This window comes from Saimiri boliviensis, chromosome 6 (genome assembly GCF_048565385.1).
Source record: "Saimiri boliviensis isolate mSaiBol1 chromosome 6, mSaiBol1.pri, whole genome shotgun sequence".
Classification (NCBI taxonomy): Eukaryota; Metazoa; Chordata; class Mammalia; order Primates; family Cebidae; genus Saimiri; species Saimiri boliviensis.
In genome coordinates, this window is record NC_133454.1 from 38,400,741 (window position 1) to 38,419,209 (window position 18,469).

At 39.9% G+C, this 18,469-nt stretch overlaps 1 protein-coding gene across 6 annotated transcripts in view; it reads left to right on the forward strand.

The window, feature by feature from the left end:
* BIRC2 (baculoviral IAP repeat containing 2) overlaps window positions 1-18,469 on the forward strand; it is a 40,564-nt gene that overhangs the window by 4,820 nt on the left and 17,275 nt on the right. For all 6 annotated transcript variants that reach the window (XR_012518018.1, XR_012518019.1, XM_003923776.4 and 3 more), the window contains 5 exons: window positions 7,521-7,599; window positions 8,595-8,643; window positions 14,120-14,362; window positions 17,900-18,154; window positions 18,427-18,468. Coding sequence is in view for 4 of the 6 variants with exons in the window: in XM_003923776.4 (XP_003923825.1) it covers window positions 7,521-7,599; window positions 8,595-8,643; window positions 14,120-14,362; window positions 17,900-18,154; window positions 18,427-18,468 (668 nt within the window). In the remaining 2 variants the exon portion in view is untranslated. The remainder of the gene's footprint in view (window positions 1-7,520; window positions 7,600-8,594; window positions 8,644-14,119; window positions 14,363-17,899; window positions 18,155-18,426; window position 18,469) is intronic.

Sequence of the window (18,469 nt, forward strand, 5' to 3'; positions counted from 1 at the left end):
TTTGTCTCTAGCAGTGTGTTTTTTTATTATATCCTAGAAAGAATTTAGGGGCAGCATTATTTTATTTTATTTTTTTTTTGAGACAGAGTGTCGCTCTTGTTACCCAGGCTGGAGTGCAATGGCGCGATCTCGGCTCACCGCAACCTCCGCCTCCTGGGTTCAGGCAATTCTCCTGCCTCAGCCTCCTGAGTAGCTGGGATTACAGGCACGCGCCACCATGCCCAGCTAATTTTTTGTATTTTTAGTAGAGACGGGGTTTCACCACGTTGACCAGGATGGTCTCGATCTCTTGACCTCGTGATAGGGGCAGCATTATTAGTAGAAATAGAATTAGAGATTGTCTTTATAATTGAGTAGCTATGTGAACTTGGACCTCATTGGTAAAGTGAGGAGGGGTTGCCCTAGATAATTTTTTAAAATAGTGATAAAATAGGCATAACATAACATTTACCATTTTAACCATTTTTTTTTTTTTTTTTTTGAGACGGAGTTTCGCTCTTGTTACCCAGGCTGGAGTGCAATGGCGCGATCTCGGCTCACTGCAACCTCTGTCTCCTGGGTTCAGGCAATTCTCCTGCCTCAGCCTCCTGAGTAGCTGGGATTACAGGCACGCGCCACCATGCCCAGCTAATTTTTTGTATTTTTAGTAGAGACGGGGTTTCACCATGTTGACCAGGATGGTCTCGATCTCTCGATCTCGTGATCCACCCGCCTCGGCCTCCCAAAGTGCTGGGATTACAAGCTTGAGCCACCGCGCCCGGCCCATTTTAACCATTTTTAAGTGTATAGTTCTGTGGCATAAAGTACGTTAATACTGTTGTGCAGTCACACCACTATCCATCTCCAGAACCTTTACATCTTCCCAAACTGAAACTGTCTACCCATCAAGTACTAACTCCCCATTCCCCCTTTCCCCAACATTGTGGCAACCACCATTTTATTTCTTTTCTTTTCTTTTTTTTTTTTTTTTTTTTTGGAGACAGTCTTACTCTGTCATCCAGGCTGGAGTGCAGTGGCATGATGATCTTGGTTCACTGCAACCTCCACTTCCCAGGTTCAAGCAATTCTTCTGCCTCAGCCTCCTGAGTAGCTGGGATTACAGGCACGCGCCACCATGCCCAGCTAATTTTTTGTATTTTTAGTAGAGACGGGGTTTCACCATGTTGACCAGGATGGTCTCGATCTCTCGATCTCGTGATCCACCCGCCTCGGCCTCCCAAAGTGCTGGGATTACAAGCTTGAGCCACCGCGCCCGGCCCATTTTAACCATTTTTAAGTGTATAGTTCTGTGGCATAAAGTACGTTAATACTGTTGTGCAGTCACACCACTATCCATCTCCAGAACCTTTACATCTTCCCAAACTGAAACTGTCTACCCATCAAGTACTAACTCCCCATTCCCCCTTTCCCCAACATTGTGGCAACCACCATTTTATTTCTTTTCTTTTCTTTTTTTTTTTTTTTTTTTTTGGAGACAGTCTTACTCTGTCATCCAGGCTGGAGTGCAGTGGCATGATGATCTTGGTTCACTGCAACCTCCACTTCCCAGGTTCAAGCAATTCTTCTGCCTCAGCCTCCTGAGTAGCTGGGATTACAGGTGCCTGCCACCATGCCTGGTTATTTTTTTTTGTATTTTTAGTAAAGACAAGGTTTCACCGTGTAGGGGAGGCTGGTCTTGAACTTCTGACCTCAAGTGATCTGCCTGCCTCTGCCTCTAAAAGTGCTGGGATTACAGGTGTGAGCCACCACCCCCTGCCCCACTGTTCTATTTGTCTCTATTGGATTTGACCACTCTAGGCACCACATATAAGTGAAATCATAATACAGTATAGATTATGTTTTACCTGTGAATGTCTTTCATAGTAATGAAGAATCTCTTGAACCCCTTGAGGAAATTAAAAAAATATTTTCTTCATTTTGTATGATATGTGATGAAAAAGAAACTTGAAGTAACAAATACTTTTTTATGGCTCAGTACATTGTTAAAAAGTTGTATTTTAAAGTATATCATTAATATTCATAATATATCAAGATAAATTTTAACCTTTTTATACTCTGAAAAGTGATGTTTTACTTAAATTATTAATTATGTTTAAAATTATATTAAAAAGCATGTCTTATCAGACTTTTTTGTTGTTGTTGTTTTCTGTTTTTTTTTTTTTGTTTTTTTTTTGAGATGGAGTTCCACTCTTGTTACCCAGGCTGGTGTGCAATGGCGCAATCTTGGCTCACCGCAACCTCCACCTCCTGGGTTCAAGCAATTCTCCTGCCTCAGCCTCCCGAGTAGCTGGTACTACAGGCACGCACCACCATGCCCAGCTAATTTTTGTATTTTTAGTAGAGACGGGGTTTCACCATGTTGAACCATGCTGACCAGGATGGTCTCGATCTCTTGACCTCATGATCCACCTGCCTCGGCCTCCCAAAGTGCTGGGATTATAGGCGTAAGCCACCACGCCTGGCCTTCAGACTTTTAAATGACTTAATTATGCTGGATTCTATGGGATTGTATACATTTAATTTGAAATTTAATTCATGTTGTGGTATCAAAGACAAAAACAGCTTCCAAATTACAGTATTGGAACTACCACATTTTGTACTTTATAAAACAAAAACAAAATCTTTATTTTTGTAACTTGTATTTTGTTTTAAATGATTAAATAAGGGAGAAGATATAGGGCTGTATTTTGTAAATACTTCTATGAAAACAACACATTTCTTTTTTCCTTCTTTTATTTTTTTGAGACAGAGTCTTATTCCATCACCTATCACTGCTTAGTGCAATGGCAAGATCTCAGTTCAGCTGCAACCTCCACTTCCTGGGTTCAAGCCTCAGTATCCTGAGTATCTGGAATTATAGGCGTGCACCACCAAGCTCAGTAGTTTTTATATTTTTAGTAGGGATGGGGTTTCACTATGTTGGCTAGGCTAGTCTCGAACTCTTGACCTCAAGTGATCCACCTGCCTTGTCCTCCCAAAGTGCTCAGCTTACAGGCATAAGCCACTGAGCCCTGCCCACATTTCAGTTGTGAATAATCTTTAATCTCAGTAAATCCGTCACCTTATGTAGTAACTTTTTTTTTTTTTTTTGGTGCTAACTCTTAAAAGATGCTATCTTTGCAAATTTCAGGTATAAAGTCCAGTATTATTAGCTATAGTCACCATGTTCTGTACGTTATATCCTCAGAAAGTTTGTGTCCTTTGACCAACATCTTCCCATTTCACCCACCTCCTTATCCCTGGCAGCCAACATTCTTCTCTCTGTTTCTATGAGTTTGACTTTTTTTTAGATTCCATAAATAAGTGATACCATATAGTATTGTTTTCCCTTGGTATGCTTGGAGGATTGGTTCTAGGACCCCCATGTATTCCAAAATTGGCATGTACTGAAGTCCTAAAGGTGACCCTGCAGAATGGGTGCACCCAAAAGTCAGCCCTCCAAATATGTGGGTTTCACATCTGCAAATAAGATCTGTATTTGGTTGAGAAAAATCTGCATGTAAGTGGACATGTACAGTTCAAACCTGTGTTGTTTAAGGGTCACTTGTATTTGTCTTCTTCTGTCTGGCTCAGTTCACTTAGCCTAATGCCTTCCAGGTTCATTCATGTTGCAAATGGCAGGATTTTCTTTTTTTTCTTTTCTTTTTTTTTTTTGGTTTGAGATGGAGTCTCGCTGTGTCACCCAAGCTGAAGTACAGTGGTGTAATCTCAGCTCAGTGCAGCCTCTGCCTCCCAGGTTCAAGTGATTCTCCTGCCTCAGCCTCCTGAGTAGCTGAGACTACAGGTTCATGCAACCACACCCAGTTAATTTTTGTATTTTTAGTAGAGACGAGTTTCACCAGGCTAATCTACAACTCCTGACCTCAGGTGGTCCGCCCACCTTGGCCTCTCAAAGTGCTGGAATTACAGGCGTGAGCCACTGCACCTAGCTGATCATATGATTTTTATCCTTCATTCTGTCAGTGGGTGGTATCACATTTATTGATTTGCATATATCATACCATCTTTGCATCCCAGGGTTAAATCTCACTTCATCAGAATGATATATGATTCTTCTAGTGTGCTGCTGAATTCAGTTTGCTAGTATTTTGTTGAGGATTTTTGCATCTGTGTTCATCAGGGCTATTGGCTTGTAATTTTCTTTTCTTATGTTGTCCTGGTCTTGCTTTGAGTAATGCTTGGCTTTGTAAAATAAGTTTGAAAGTATTCTCCTCCTCCTCCTCCTACTCCCTTTTCCCTCCTTCTTCTTCCTCCTCCTCCTCCTCCCTCTCCCTCTCCCTCCTCTTCTTTTTTTAGATGGTGTCTCGTTGTGTCGCCCAGGCTGGAGTGCAGTGGCATGATCTCAACTCACTGCAATCTCCACCTCCCAGGTTCAAGTGATTATCCCACCTCAGCCTCCCACGTAGCTGGGACAACAGATGTGCATCACCATGCACAGCTCATGTTTGTATTTTTAGTAGAGATAGGGTTTTGCCATGTTGGTCAGGCTGGTCTTGAACTCCTGAGCTCATGTGATCCACTGGGCTTAGCCTCCATTAGTGCTGGAATTACAGGTGTGAGCCATTATGCCTGGCTTTGAAAAATTCTTAAAATGCAAATATTGGCGCCGGGCGCGGTGGCTCAAGCCTGTAATCCCAGCACTTTGGGAGGCCGAGGCGGGTGGATCACGAGGTCAAGAGATCGAGACCATCCTGGTCAACATGGTGAAACCCCGTCTCTACTAAAGGTGCAAAAAATTAGCTGGGCATGGTGGCGCGTGCCTGTAATCCCAGCTACTCCGGAGGCTGAGGCAGGAGAATTGCCTGAACCCAGGAGGTGGAGGTTGCGGTGAGCCGAGATCGCGCCATTGCACTCCAGCCTGGGTAACAAGAGCGAAACTCCGTCTCAAAAAAAAAAAAAAATGCAAATATTGTTTTGCTTGATAGTGTCCTATAATTCAGGTAGGCTTTCACCACTATTCTTTTTTTTTTTTTTTTTTTTTTCTGTTTTTCTTCTCTTGACTAGATAATTTCAAATGACCTACCTTTGAGTTCATAGGTTCTTTCTTCTGCTTGATCAGGTCTGCTATTGATGCTCTCTATTGCATTTTTTTTAAAAATGTTCTTCAGCTCCTGAATATGTTTCTTTTTATTATTTCTATCTCTCTGTTGAATTTCTCATTTGTTTGTGTATGTTTTTTATATCATTGTCTGTGTTCTTTTGTAGCTCACTGAGTTTGCTTGAAACAGTTATTTCTGAATTCTTTATCTTTAGTTGATAGATCTCTCTTTCTTTGGGGGTGGTTACTGGAAAATTACTGTGTTTCTTTGGTAATGTCATGTATCCTTTTTTTTTTCCCTTTCTATTTCTTGTGGCTTTGTGTTGTTATCTGTGTATTTGATGGAAGAATTACTTTTAGGCATTACAAACTAGTTTTTGTTTTGTTTTGTTTTGAGGAAAGATGTTTGCCTATGGATGAGTGTGAGGCACCAGCCTGTAGTTGTGGTAGTTCTGGCTCTGTGAAAGACCCAGCACTGTAAACTCCTTGCAGCTTTATTAGTAGATCATCATCAGTGAGGATTGCAGGGGTCCTCAACATCCAAGGCTGCAGGTATCCATACCAGCAGCAAGGGTTTTTTTGATCTATAGTGGCAGAGGCTGCTGGGGACGTCTTGATCACTTTTTCTCTTATGGGAGATGTCATGGCCAGGTTTCTTCTTGACACAGGTTCCGGCTTTGGGCTCCATTGTGTTGGTGGTGGTGGCAGCACTGATGTCTCTGATGGCATGGACACCTGTGGAGCAGCTTACAGAGCTAAGGTTTGGAGTGCAAATGCCTGCAGAAAGACAGCGGCTCTGGGGTTCAGGATGTTGACTGCACTGCAGCAGTGGTGCTTTTGGTGCCTCAGATGTGGGTGCACATACAGCAACTGTTGAGTTGGGTGTGGAGTGCAGATGTGCAGAGCAGCCAGAGAGCTGGGATCTGGAGAGTATGTGATTAGAGGAGCCATAGAGCAAGGGTCTTACATGCATAGTACATGTGGAGCAGCTGTGGCTCTGAGGTCTCGGGCATGTGTTGGGTGAGGGGACTGCACTGTCTCTGGACAGTGCAGTGCAAGAGTGCTCCTTTTCATGGTGAAGAGTGCAGTAGTATCTCCCTCTCCAGGGGGTTCAGAGCAGCAATGGGTGTCGGTTACCTTAATGGTGAAAGCTGTCAGTGTCCTCTGCAGAGTAGGCTACTAGGATTGGCATCAATGAATACTATGGGATCCTTCACTGTGAAACCTACAGGAAGTCTGTGGCTATCTGGAGGGTTATTGGATGTCTCTGGGGGCCTGCTCTGGGGAGGAGCCTAGTGGTGTTTGCCACTGAGGACTGTGATGGCACTTACCACATGACTGATACAGGTAGCCCTCACCCCGTCTTCTCTAGACGTCTCTGCTAAGCATATCTCCTAGATGTTCTTTCTTTGTGGTTATTCTCCGTTTTTTCCCTCACTGTATTGCTGTAACCTAATTGGGCCATTGCATCCTCCCAGAGCTGCATTTGTTTGTGGATAGCTACCTGTTTGTTGTCTTTTTTGGGTGGAAGAAGGCTATTGTCTCCTAGTCTGCTATCTTGCTGATGACATTCTTGGAAACTTTCTTTGAGCTGTGGCTTTTCATTTCTTTAACATTGACTTTTGAAGAGCAGATGTTTTCAATTTTGATGATGTCAGTTTATCAATTTTATCTTTTGTGGATTATGTTTTTGGTCTTTTATCTAATAATTCTTTACCTAATATAAAGACAAGAATTTTTCTCCTGAGCTTTTTTCTAAAGTTTTATTATTTTAGGTTTTATATTTAGGTATATGATCCATTTTTACTTTACTTTTGCATATAATATGGGGATAAATCAGAGGGTTTTTTTTTTTCCCATATGAGTATCCGGTTGTGTAGTATTGTTTGTTGAAGAAACGAAAGGAATAGAATGGATATAGATGGTATGTGAACTTATTGGAACATCTTTGAGAAGCCCTATCAGTTTAAAAACAAATGTTTGAGAAACACTGTCATATTATACGTGGATAAAAATATTTGATTCTATATTTTTTGGAGGGAAGGTAGTTGATTGTGGTTCAAATGTAATGGAAGAGTGAGCAGTAAAGAAAGATTAGCAGTTAAATTGTGAAAGATCACATTTTAGGAATACTGAGTTAATAGTATGTTAAACTGTTAGGTAGTCCACTTTAAGTACAGAATAAATTGTGTATAATAGCATTTTTCAGGAGTCAGCTTGTTCCCCTTTGTAGGTGCACATGCCTTTCTTTTTATTGTTGTGTTAATGGATTGAAATAGAAAATATCATGATACATAACATACAGTAAGATGTATATTGTTTTATCATCATTTTGTTCCTGTTATGTATGTGTGCTGGGTTGTGATATAAAATGTTTTTACTGTGAAGTACAACAAATGATCTGAAAACCATTTTTCTAGAATGATCAGGTTATATTTGATACGAAACAATTTTAAAAAATAATTTTCCTCATATGTTTTAGGTGTGAGTTCTTGATAAGAATGAAAGGGCAAGAGTTTGTTGATGAGATTCAAGGTAGATATCCTCATCTTCTTGAACAGGTAAATACATTTTTAAAATTAACAACATTGAATTCTGCTTTATAATAACAAAAATATTATTAGGTTGGTACAAAAGTAATCGTGGTTTTTGCCATTGAAAGTCATGGCAGAACTACAATTACTTTTGCACCAACCTATATTAGAAGTTACACTTGTTTCTGGCCAGGCAGTGGCTCACGCCTGTAATCCCAGCACTTTGGGAGGCTGAGGTGGGCAGATCACAAGGTCAAGAGATTGAGACCATCCTGGCCAACATGTGAAACCCTGTCTCTACTAAAAATACAAAAATTAGCCGGGTGTCGTGGTGTGCACCTGTAGTACCAGCTACTTGGGAGGCTGAGGCAAGAGAATCACTCGAACCCGGGAAGTGGAGGTTGCAGCGAGCCAAGATTGCGCCACTGCACTCCAGCCTAGAGACAGAGCGAGACTCTGTCTCAATAAAAGAAAAAAAAAGAAGTTATACTTGTTCTTATTTTATTAATTGTAGTTACATATTTCATTCATATTAATGACGCCTTTGATTTTTATTTTGGTAACAAACTTGATTGTTTAGGGCTTTTAAAAAAATGTTGTTTTTTGTTTTTACTATTTTGAAAAATCATTTGTGCTGCCACTGTACAAATTCGTGGTGGATTGGAGAAGGCTCTTTAGTGTCTCTGCTATTTTCCAGAAAAACAAACAAAAAGTAACTTGTTAGGAGCTGACACCCTTTGAGAGTAACTCAGTTAAAATTTTACTTTCCAAATGGAATGATAAACCACTAATACATTTTTCTGCTTTCCTGAAACTAGAGAAATGCTTGAATTCTAATTTGGGATAACATGAAATTTAAGGAAATCTATGTGTTTAGGTAAAAGAAAGCAAAGTGACAGTCATAAATCACTCAGTTCTTAAAAGAGTGTATACACTTACTTAAAGTAAACTTAGTTTAAAAGTATTGTTCCTTTCAGATTGTTGGGGATTTTTGATTTTACCTATTTTCTCTTGTTTCATAGCTGTTGTTAACTTCAGACACTACTGGAGATGAAATTGCTGATCCACCAAGTATGTATGAATTAATTTTAAATATAGAGTGGAAATTTTTATAAGAATTTTAGAAGGCCGGGTGCGGTGGCTCAAGCCTGTAATCCCAGCACTTTGGGAGGCTGAGGCGGGTGGATCACGAGGTCAAGAGATCGAGACCATCCTGGTCAACATGGTGAAACCCCGTCTCTACTAAAAATACAAAAAATTAACTGGGCATGGTGGCACGTGCCTGTAATCCCAGCTATTCAGGAGGCTGAGGCAGGAGAATTGCCTGAACCCAGGAGGCGGAGGTTGCAGTGAGCTGAGATTGCGCCATTGCACTCCAGCCTGGGTAACAAGAGCGAAACTCCGTCTCAAAAAAAAAAAAAAAGAATTTTAGGACTGGGCCAGGCGCAGTGGCTTACACCTATAATCCCAACACTTTGAGAGGCTGAGGAGGGTGGATCACCTGAAGTCAGGGGTTTGAGACCAGCCTAGCCAACATAGTGGAACTCTGTCTCTACTAAAAATACAAAAAATTAGCCAGGGGTTATGTGCCTGTAGTCCCAGCTAATCTGGAGGCTGAGGCAAGAGAAAAGCTTGAGCCAGGAGGTGGAGGTTGCAGTGAGCTGGCATTGTGCCACTGCACTCCAGCCTGGGTGACAGAGTGAGACTCCATCAACAAAAAAAAATTTTTTTAGGAATCAAAGTATGTATTTTTTAAAAGTGTTTCTGAAGCCGTAAGAAAAATAACTGGGAAGTTAGCTAATACTATATATATATATTATATATATATATAATATATATATGGAGAGAGAGAGAGAGAGACAGAGACAGAGACGGCGGGGGGGCGGGGGGAGAGAGAGAGTTGTTAATAACACTAGAGGATCCTAAAAATATACTAGTCTTTGTTCTAGTGCTACACTTAACACTTTTAGTGCTGACATTCCAACTGGAGAAATGAGACACAAGCAAAAGAAAAACAAATAGCTCAAAGCAACACCAAATAAGAGGTACAAATAATAAGCCCTCCAGGAAGGAAAAGGTTGCCGTGAGCTAGCAGGATTTGGAAAAGGTCAGTTCACATATAATTCAAGAATTGGACTAGATGTTGGGTATTTAAGTCATGTATGTTGTATTTCAATGCAAGGGCAGGAAATAGTATAGTTTTTGATTAGAGCTTAATGTTAGCCACATCTGTCAGTTTATGTAATATATGTATGTTATGTTATCTAAAATGGCTAAGGTAATAATCCATTGTTTTATGTACCAGTCACATCTACAAAGGGCCATTCTGTCTGTGGCACAGCATTTTAAGAAAGGTATTGGCAGATTTGTTAACTGGATCAGAGAAAGGTGACCAAGAGTCTTAGAAACCATGGCTCAGGAGGATTGCATGAAGGATTTAGTCGTCTTTGACTGGAAAATAGGAATACGAGTACCTGGGTACATGACAACTATCTCCTGTATGATAGACCTAGAAAAGATAGCAGTGTGAACTGTTCTTAAAATTTATAACCACTGCTGTCAAGTAGGCTGCCCTGCAGTTCTACCATAGTTCCTAATAAAATCACTTTGTCAGTCTTTAAAATGACTATTTCTTGTTTTCTCCCTTGATAATTTTCTAATACTCTCTTCCCACTTTACTGTCAGTTTATAACCTTGCTTCTCTGAGAAAACAGAATCCAAATGAGAGTTGCTTTATTGCCTCACCAGCAAAACCACTAGGCTATGTAATTTATCCATGTACTCTTCTTTCTGTTCGTTCATAAAAGATGAATTGTCCTTGCCGTTATCTAAGGCCGATACTTCCATTTGTCCTCTATTCCATTCCCTACTGTCAACTTAAGAATGTTACCTTGGCAGTGACATGCCCTTTCTCTCGAGTCATCAATTTTTCCATCTCTCCTAAATCATTCATGTTAGCATATAAACATAATGTACTTTTGCTAATCCTAGGAAAACTTCCATGAACCAATGTCCCTATCCAGCTATTACCTCATTACTCTGCTTCCCTTTACAACAAAATACCTAGGAAGATTTATCTATGCTTGCTTTCTTTTACTTCCTCACCTTTCAGAATTCTTTCTTTTACTTGTCCTACTAAAAACTATTCTTACCATGGTAGCCGAGGACTGCCATGTTAGCAAATCTACTGCTTGATGTGTTAGCCAGCATTTGATAATCATTGAGTGCTTTGTCTTTTTTTTTTCTTTTTTTGAAACAAGGTCTCATTTTGTCACCCAGGCTGTAGTGTAGTGGTGCGATCATGGCTCACTGCAGCCTTGACTATCCCAGCTCAGGTGATTCTTTCACTTCAGCCTCCCAAGTAGCTGGGACTACAGGCATGCATCACCACATCGAGATAATTTTTTTTTTTTTTTTGGATACAGAATTTCACCATGTTTCCCAGGCTAGTCTCAAACTCTTGAGCTTAAGCAATCTGCCTGCCTCCGCCTCCCATAGTCCTGGGATTATGGGCATGAGCCACTACACCTGGCTTCATCTTTCTTAAGACACATTTTTTTGCTTGAATTATCAGACTCCTTACTCTTGGTTTTCTATTTCCCTGGTTGATCCTGAACAACTTCCTTTGTTGGCTGCTCCTTTTTCAAACTTTAAAATGATGGTTCCCCTCAAAGCTCAGCCTAAATTTATTTCTTCATTTCCTGAGCCCCAAGCTGGAATGTCCAGCTGACTATTTAAATCTGTGCTTGGCTTAACAGACATTGTAGAGTTAATATGACCAAACTAGAAATTTTGTTCCCATTCTTCATCCCTCACATTTGTCTTTTGTCTTCCCCATCTCAGTTAGTGGTACTCATTTCCTAGGGTTAAAAGTTGGCTCAAATTAGGCATCATCTCTGATTCTTCTCCTTCCTTTAGTTTGTATATTTAATCTGTTAGAAGTCTTTTCATTTCTGCCTTCATAAAATATCCCAAATCTGACTACATCTCACCGTCTCTACCACTATTAACCTAATCCAACCTACCGTCATCTGTGTCTATCATCCTAACAAGTCTTCCTGATTCCAGTTTACCCCATTAAAGTACATCTCCACCTACCTGCCAGAGTCATCATCTGAAAACACAAGTCAAGTTTTATCAGTTGCATACTTAAAACACTCCTAGAATATTCTAGCAAACTTAGAATAAAATATAAACTCTTAGGAAGGCTCTACTCATCTGGACCTTGTCCTCCTCTATTACATTCTACCACCTTCTTTCTGTTTGTTGATTATGTCAAGCTTTTCCTTCAATTTAAGTTTTTTATACTTGCTGTTCTCTTTGCTTAGAAGACAGATGTTTCCATAGCTCATTCCTTTTTCCCCCTAGTATTAATAATTGCGGCCGGGCACGGTGGCTCAAGCCTGTAATCCCAGCACTTTGGGAGGCCGAGGCGGGTGGATCACGAGGTCGAGAGATCGAGACCAACCTGGTCAACATGGTGAAACCCTGTCTCTACTAAAAATACAAAAAATTAGCTGGGCATGGTGGTGTGTGCCTATAATTCCAGCTACTCGGGAGGCTGAGGCAGGAGGATTGCCTGAACCCAGGAGGCGGAGGTTGCGGTGAGCCGAGATCGCGCCATTGCACTCCAGCCTGGGTAACGAGCGAAACTCCGTCTCAAAAAGAAAAAAATAATAATAATAATAATTGCACATGTAATAGATGTATACATTCTTCATAAGGGAAAGAAAAAGGACTAAATACTGTAGGCAGTGCCAAATTCCCCTCTGATGCTTATATACAGTTCCATTTCTAACTTCTAACACCCAGAGCTTCGTAGCATGGGTTAGGTATATACCAGTTTAGTTCATTTGTTTATTTTTAAATTTCTTCACAGTAGTCCAGCATATTGCATTTTATTTATCCTTACTGAGAGCTATTTCTGTTATTTTTTTTTTTCCTGGTGTAAATATTGCTATAATGATCCTCTAACATGTCTCTTACCCTGAACATTAAGTCTTTCCTGAAGGCATGCACTTAAAAGTGAAATAGAGTTCACTCCTTCTTATTGAAGTCTTTGGTCTGGTGCCATTTCTTCAGACAGGGATTCCACACATGTTTAAACAAGAGAGAGCACATTGTTGACATTGTACGTTTATATGTTCATTATAACAGTTTCCCAGAAGATGGCAATAGTGTTTTGAAGAATTATGTTATTTTGTATTTTACACAGGAGTATCATATGGGCTAGCATTGACTCTTAGCAGGAAATGCTTTCCCGACTACCCTATCTAAAGTATCTTCCTGCTTCCTGGTTTCTTTTTTTTTTTTTTTGAGATGGAGTTTCGCTCTTGTTACCCAGGCTGGAGTGCAATGGTGCGATCTCGGCTCACTGCAACCTCTGCCTCCTGGGTTCAGGCAATTCTCCTGCCTCAGCCTCCTGAGTAGCTGGGATTACAGACACGTGCCACCATGCCCAGCTAATTTTTTGTATTTTTTAGTAGAGATGGGGTTTCACCATGTTGACCAGGATGGTCTCGATCTCTTGACCTCGTGATCCACCCGCCTCAGCCTCCCAAAGTGCTGGGATTACAGGCTTGAGCCACCGCGCCCAGCCTCCTGGTTTCTTTTAATGGCCTTTTACTACTTTTTTCTTCAGAGCACCTGTCGCTATCTAAAATCATATTGGTTTAATTACTTCTTAAGCCATACTTTTTCACTACATCTTCTGGGTGATCTTCTATTTTACTGTACTCCCCATTTTTGTTTATGTTATTCTCTCTACATCAGCTATCCACTTATCTAGACCTTGTCCATCCTTCAAGTCCAAACTCTAATGCTACTTTTCCACGAAGTCTTTGTGATTTTCCACCACTTTCCTGGGTGGAGAAGATTATTTCTCATTTCTAAGTTTGTGTAGCATATTGGTATCCAAAAATGACCATAATCAGAATCATTTGGGAGAATATTTAAAAGATACGGATTCCTAATTCTTTTTTTTTTTTTTTGAGATAGAGTCTTGCTCTGTCACCAGGTGCCAGGCTGAAGTGCAGTGGCACAACCTTGACTCACTGCAGCCTCCGCTTCCCGGGTTCAAGTAATTCTCCTGCCTCAGCCTTCCAAGTATCTGGGACTACAGGCATGCACCACCACACCCAGCTAATTTTTGTATATTAGTAGAGATGGGGTTTCACTATGTTGGCCAGGATGGTCTCTATCTCTTGACCTTGTGATCTGCCTGCTTCTGCCTCCCAAAATGTTGGGATTACACACGTGAGCCACCACGCCAGACACAGATTCCTAATTCTTATCCTTACAGACTCTTTCATTAAGTAGGTCTAGGATGTAGCCAGAGAGGTGATTTTTTAAAAAAGTATAGCAATTAATTGTATTCTAATTTGACCATTATGAAGTTTAAACTTCTATTGGAATTATAGGTAATTGATGTATATAGCTCATCTCCTTTACCAGAATGTGAGAGTAAAGGATGAATAAAGATTGTGTTGTAATAACTTTTTCCATAAGTTTTGTAGAATTTAATATTAGCATGTGTCTTTTCAAATAGTTATTCATTTTGGATCAGGAGAAGGTTCTTCAGAAGATGCCGTCATGATGAATACACCTGTGGTTAAATCTGCCTTGGAAATGGGCTTTAGTAGAGATCTGGTGAAACAAACAGTTCAGAGTAAAATCCTAACAACTGGAGAGAACTACAAAACAGTTAATGATATTGTATCAGCACTTCTTAATGCTGAAGATGAAAAAAGAGAAGAGGAGAAGGAAAGACAAGCTGAAGAAATGGCATCAGGTATTTGGGAATGTTAGTCACTTGCATTATTTCTCAAAGGAGCTCTTAGGACTGTCTTACATGTTACAGGACAACATGCTTGTTTCTCATCCACTAACTGCTGGTAGTAGTCCTCCAGTCATTTTGAAACCATCCCTCCTTTTCTACCCCTCTCAATTGCTTCAAGTTGAAAACCATCGACTACAGCGTTTTTCTGTATGTTTATTTTCTGATAGGATTCCCTGATTTATGCCAATCAGAGAATTTTAGCATAATAAGCTCTTTCTTGAGCTGTATTGCATTTCTTTCTCAAACATAGCTGATTTAAATTGTTTTGAAAGAGCAAGATGTTGAAGTTGGATGCAGGTCTTTTTTCTCCTTTTTTTTTTTTTTAAGTTTCTGCAAATCATATTTTTAATATGATATTTTACTCCCTAATCCTTGCTAAGTGATCCTCATACAAAAAATAGAACTTACTATGAAATTCTGGGGTTTGATGAGAACTACCTGCCCAATCCAAGGATAACAGGGAAACTGATTTTTCTATTCATCCAAATAGTATTAAGTCTCAGCCCCTCAAAACAAGTATTTTGAGTAATCATTTATTTCTTCAGTAAATTTTATTGAGCATGAGCACCAGTGCCAAATACTGTGCTAATCATAGTGGTTGCTCTCAAGAAGTATATACATTAGCTAGGGAGACTAGGGTGCAAAAGACAAGGTTAAAGGGCCAGCAGAGAGGTGAAGGTTGCATATGTATTGGAGTATTGGGTTGGAAGATGCTTTCTTTTTAAGCTTTCTTTAAGTACGTAAAGATAGGAATAACTTAAGAGTATCCTATGGCATGACCATGTAGCAAAATGTTTAAAGTCTGGATTTCCACACTGAAACAGATTTGTGTTTAAATTCCAGCTCCATCATTTACTAACTTGGCTATTTATTCAACCAGACATCGGCTTTCTCATCTGTAAAATGGGGATAGTAATAGTACTAATCCCATAGGGTCACTGTAGCAATTAAATGAGATATTGCAAATAAAGCACGTGAACATAGCTCCTAGCACATCAGTTTTTTTAAAACTATTAGGTAGATTGACTTGGGAAGTGGGAGGGACTTGGTGAAAGAAAGGGCCTAAGACAAGTCAATTTAAGGATTGTTAAGTAGTAATAAAATCCAGCTAAGGTTATATGAAATCACTGTCACCTTAGATTTATGACTTTCTCATACTTTGTGTGGGTCAGAGAATAGTATTGAATTACAGATTTGGCAGTGTTAATAGGGGAAAGGCCAAGTAAGGAATAGGGAAGACAAGTTAAAGGCTAGTATAGAGAACCTCATTGAAACACCTGAGTGATACCTAGGTTAGAATAGGATGTTTGAAGCAAAGCCAGGAGACAGCTCTTGTGCAAGTAGAATTGGGAATGACATGAAGATCTTGAAAAGGTGAATAACAAATTTGTTAGCAGTGAGAGGAGTGATTAAGAGAGAAGAAAAAGTTGTGGTCATAGAATGGAATTTTATAGTTTTGAGATTAATAGAGTGGTTCACTTCTAGAACTATGTAAAAGGAGAAGAAGACTTCTGTTTTTGTAATTTATTTCTCATTAAACTGGCACTTTGTATAGATGTACTCTTTTTTTTTTTTTTTTTCTTTTCTGAGATGGAGTTTCGCTCTTGTTGCCCAGGCTGGAGTGCAATGGCGCGATCTCGGCTCACCGCAACCTCCGCCTCCTGGGTTCAGGCAATTCTCCTGCCTCAGCCTCCTGAGTAGCTGGGATTACAGGCACACGCCACCATGCCCAGCTAATTTTTTGTATTTTTTTTTAGTAGAGACGGGGTTTCACCATGTTCACCAGGTTGGTCTCGATCTCTCGACCTCGTGATCCACCCGCCTCGGCCTCCCAAAGTGCTGGGATTACAGGCTTGAGCCACCGCGCCCGGCTGTATAGATGTACTCTTAAGATTTTTTCTGAAAATAGACAATTAAATTTTATAATGATTTAGACACCGAAAGAAGGATCTGTCATATTCCATTAATATAAATTAACTGGCCGGGCGCGGTGGCTCAAGCCTGTAATCCCAGCACTTTGGGAGGCCGAGGCGGGTGGATCACGAGGTTGAGAGATCGAGACCAACCTGGTCAACATGGTGAAACCCCGTCTCTACTAAAAATATAAAAAATCAGCTGGGCATGGTGGCGTGTGCCTATAATCCCAGCTACTCAGGAGGCTGAGGCAGGAGAATTGCCTGAATCCAGGAGGCGGAGGTTGCGGTGAGCCAAGATCGCGCCATTGCACTCCAGCCTGGGTAACAAGAGCGAAACTCCGTCTCAAAAAAAAAAAAAAAAAAAAAAATATATATATATATATATATATATATATATATATATATATATAATTAACTATGGAGTTTTATGTGATGCAATATTGAAGGAAAAACATTTGCTTTTTTTTTTTTTTTAAATGTCAGACTTGATTCTTATGTAGTTTTTAATTGCTATAAACATAGACATTTATGAAATAGTAATGGTCATTAACTGTGTACTACGTATTGTGCCAAATGCTTTACATGTGTTATTCAATCCTCACAATATTATTACAGATGAGGAAACTGAGGTCTATGGGGAAAGATTAGGACACATGGCTAGTGAGTGGGCTCAGCCAACACTGGAACCTAGGTCTGTGTTGACTTTACTCCTCAAACTCTACAACACTACAATGCTGCATCTTAGATATGGGGTGTTTTTTTTTTTTTTTTTTTTGAGACGGAGTTTCGCCCTTGTTACCCAGGCTGGAGTGCAATGGCGCGATCTCGGCTCACCGCAACCTCCGCCTCCTGGGGTCAGGCAATTCTCCTGCCTCAGCCTCCTGAGTAGCTGGGATTACAGGCACGTGCCACCATGCCCAGCTAATTTTTTGCACTTTTAGTAGAGACGGGGTTTCACCATGTTGACCAGGATGGTCTCGATCTCTCGACCTCGTGATCCACCCGCCTCGGCCTCCCAAAGTGCTGGGATTACAGGCTTGAGCCACCGCGCCCGGCAGATATGGGGTGTTGAACACTGGTCTAGGGGACCTGGTTCTGCAGCTTATTCTTTCTGTGATCTTTGACACGCCACTCATTCTTTTCTGAGTCTTTTTTCTCCCTATGTGAAAATGAGAGGCAGTAATACTTGCCTTGTTTAATTGACAGGATTGCTCTATCAAATGAGACAAATTACTATGAAAGTACTTACAAAAGTAAAGTGATATAATGGAAATATAAGTCAGTATTATATAGCATGGTGGAAATTTTTACTATCTTCTAAAAATGTCTTTCAACAAAATAAAGTAAAAGTGGAATTCTGGGACATGTGAATACATAGACTTAAAAGTTACAGAAACAAACTTCTCTGGAAGTTTTCCAAAACAACAAACTTTAAAATGCAATCAAGTTATTTTGCTGTTTTTTGAACTTATTTAGTGCCTACATTATTTGTAGGTTTGGTTATTAGTGACTATATAAGTATAGTTAAAGGAGTTTAAAATCTAATGGATTTCTTTTTCTTTTTTTGATGAAGATGATTTGTCATTAATTCGGAAGAATAGAATGGCTCTCTTTCAACAGTTGACGTGTGTGCTTCCTATCCTGGATAATCTTTTAAAGGCCAATGTAATTAATAAACAGGAACATGATATTATTAAACAAAAAACACAGATACCTTTACAAGCAAGAGAACTGATTGATACCATTTTGGTTAAAGGAAATGCTGCAGCCAACATCTTCAAAAACTGTCTAAAAGAAATTGACTCTACTTTGTATAAGAATTTATTTGGTGAGTTTGTTGGGAAAATTATTTTAGAAATTCTTAGGACTATGTTCATCTCTGTTTGACAAGCAAATAAATCCAGTTAGCAACTGTATGTATTTCACTTGTTGCAAAAAGGTGGCCTTTTATTTCCCAAGTAGTGTGCCTAAATGTAACAGTTCCTGATACTATATAGCTACAATCTACATCATTTCATAAATAGGTGAAAAAAATAGGTAGTAGGTGAAGCAGTTTTGTATTTAGTAGAGTGATGTTTTTTATATGTTTTCTTTCCTCAGTGGATAAGAATATGAAGTATATTCCAACAGAAGATGTTTCAGG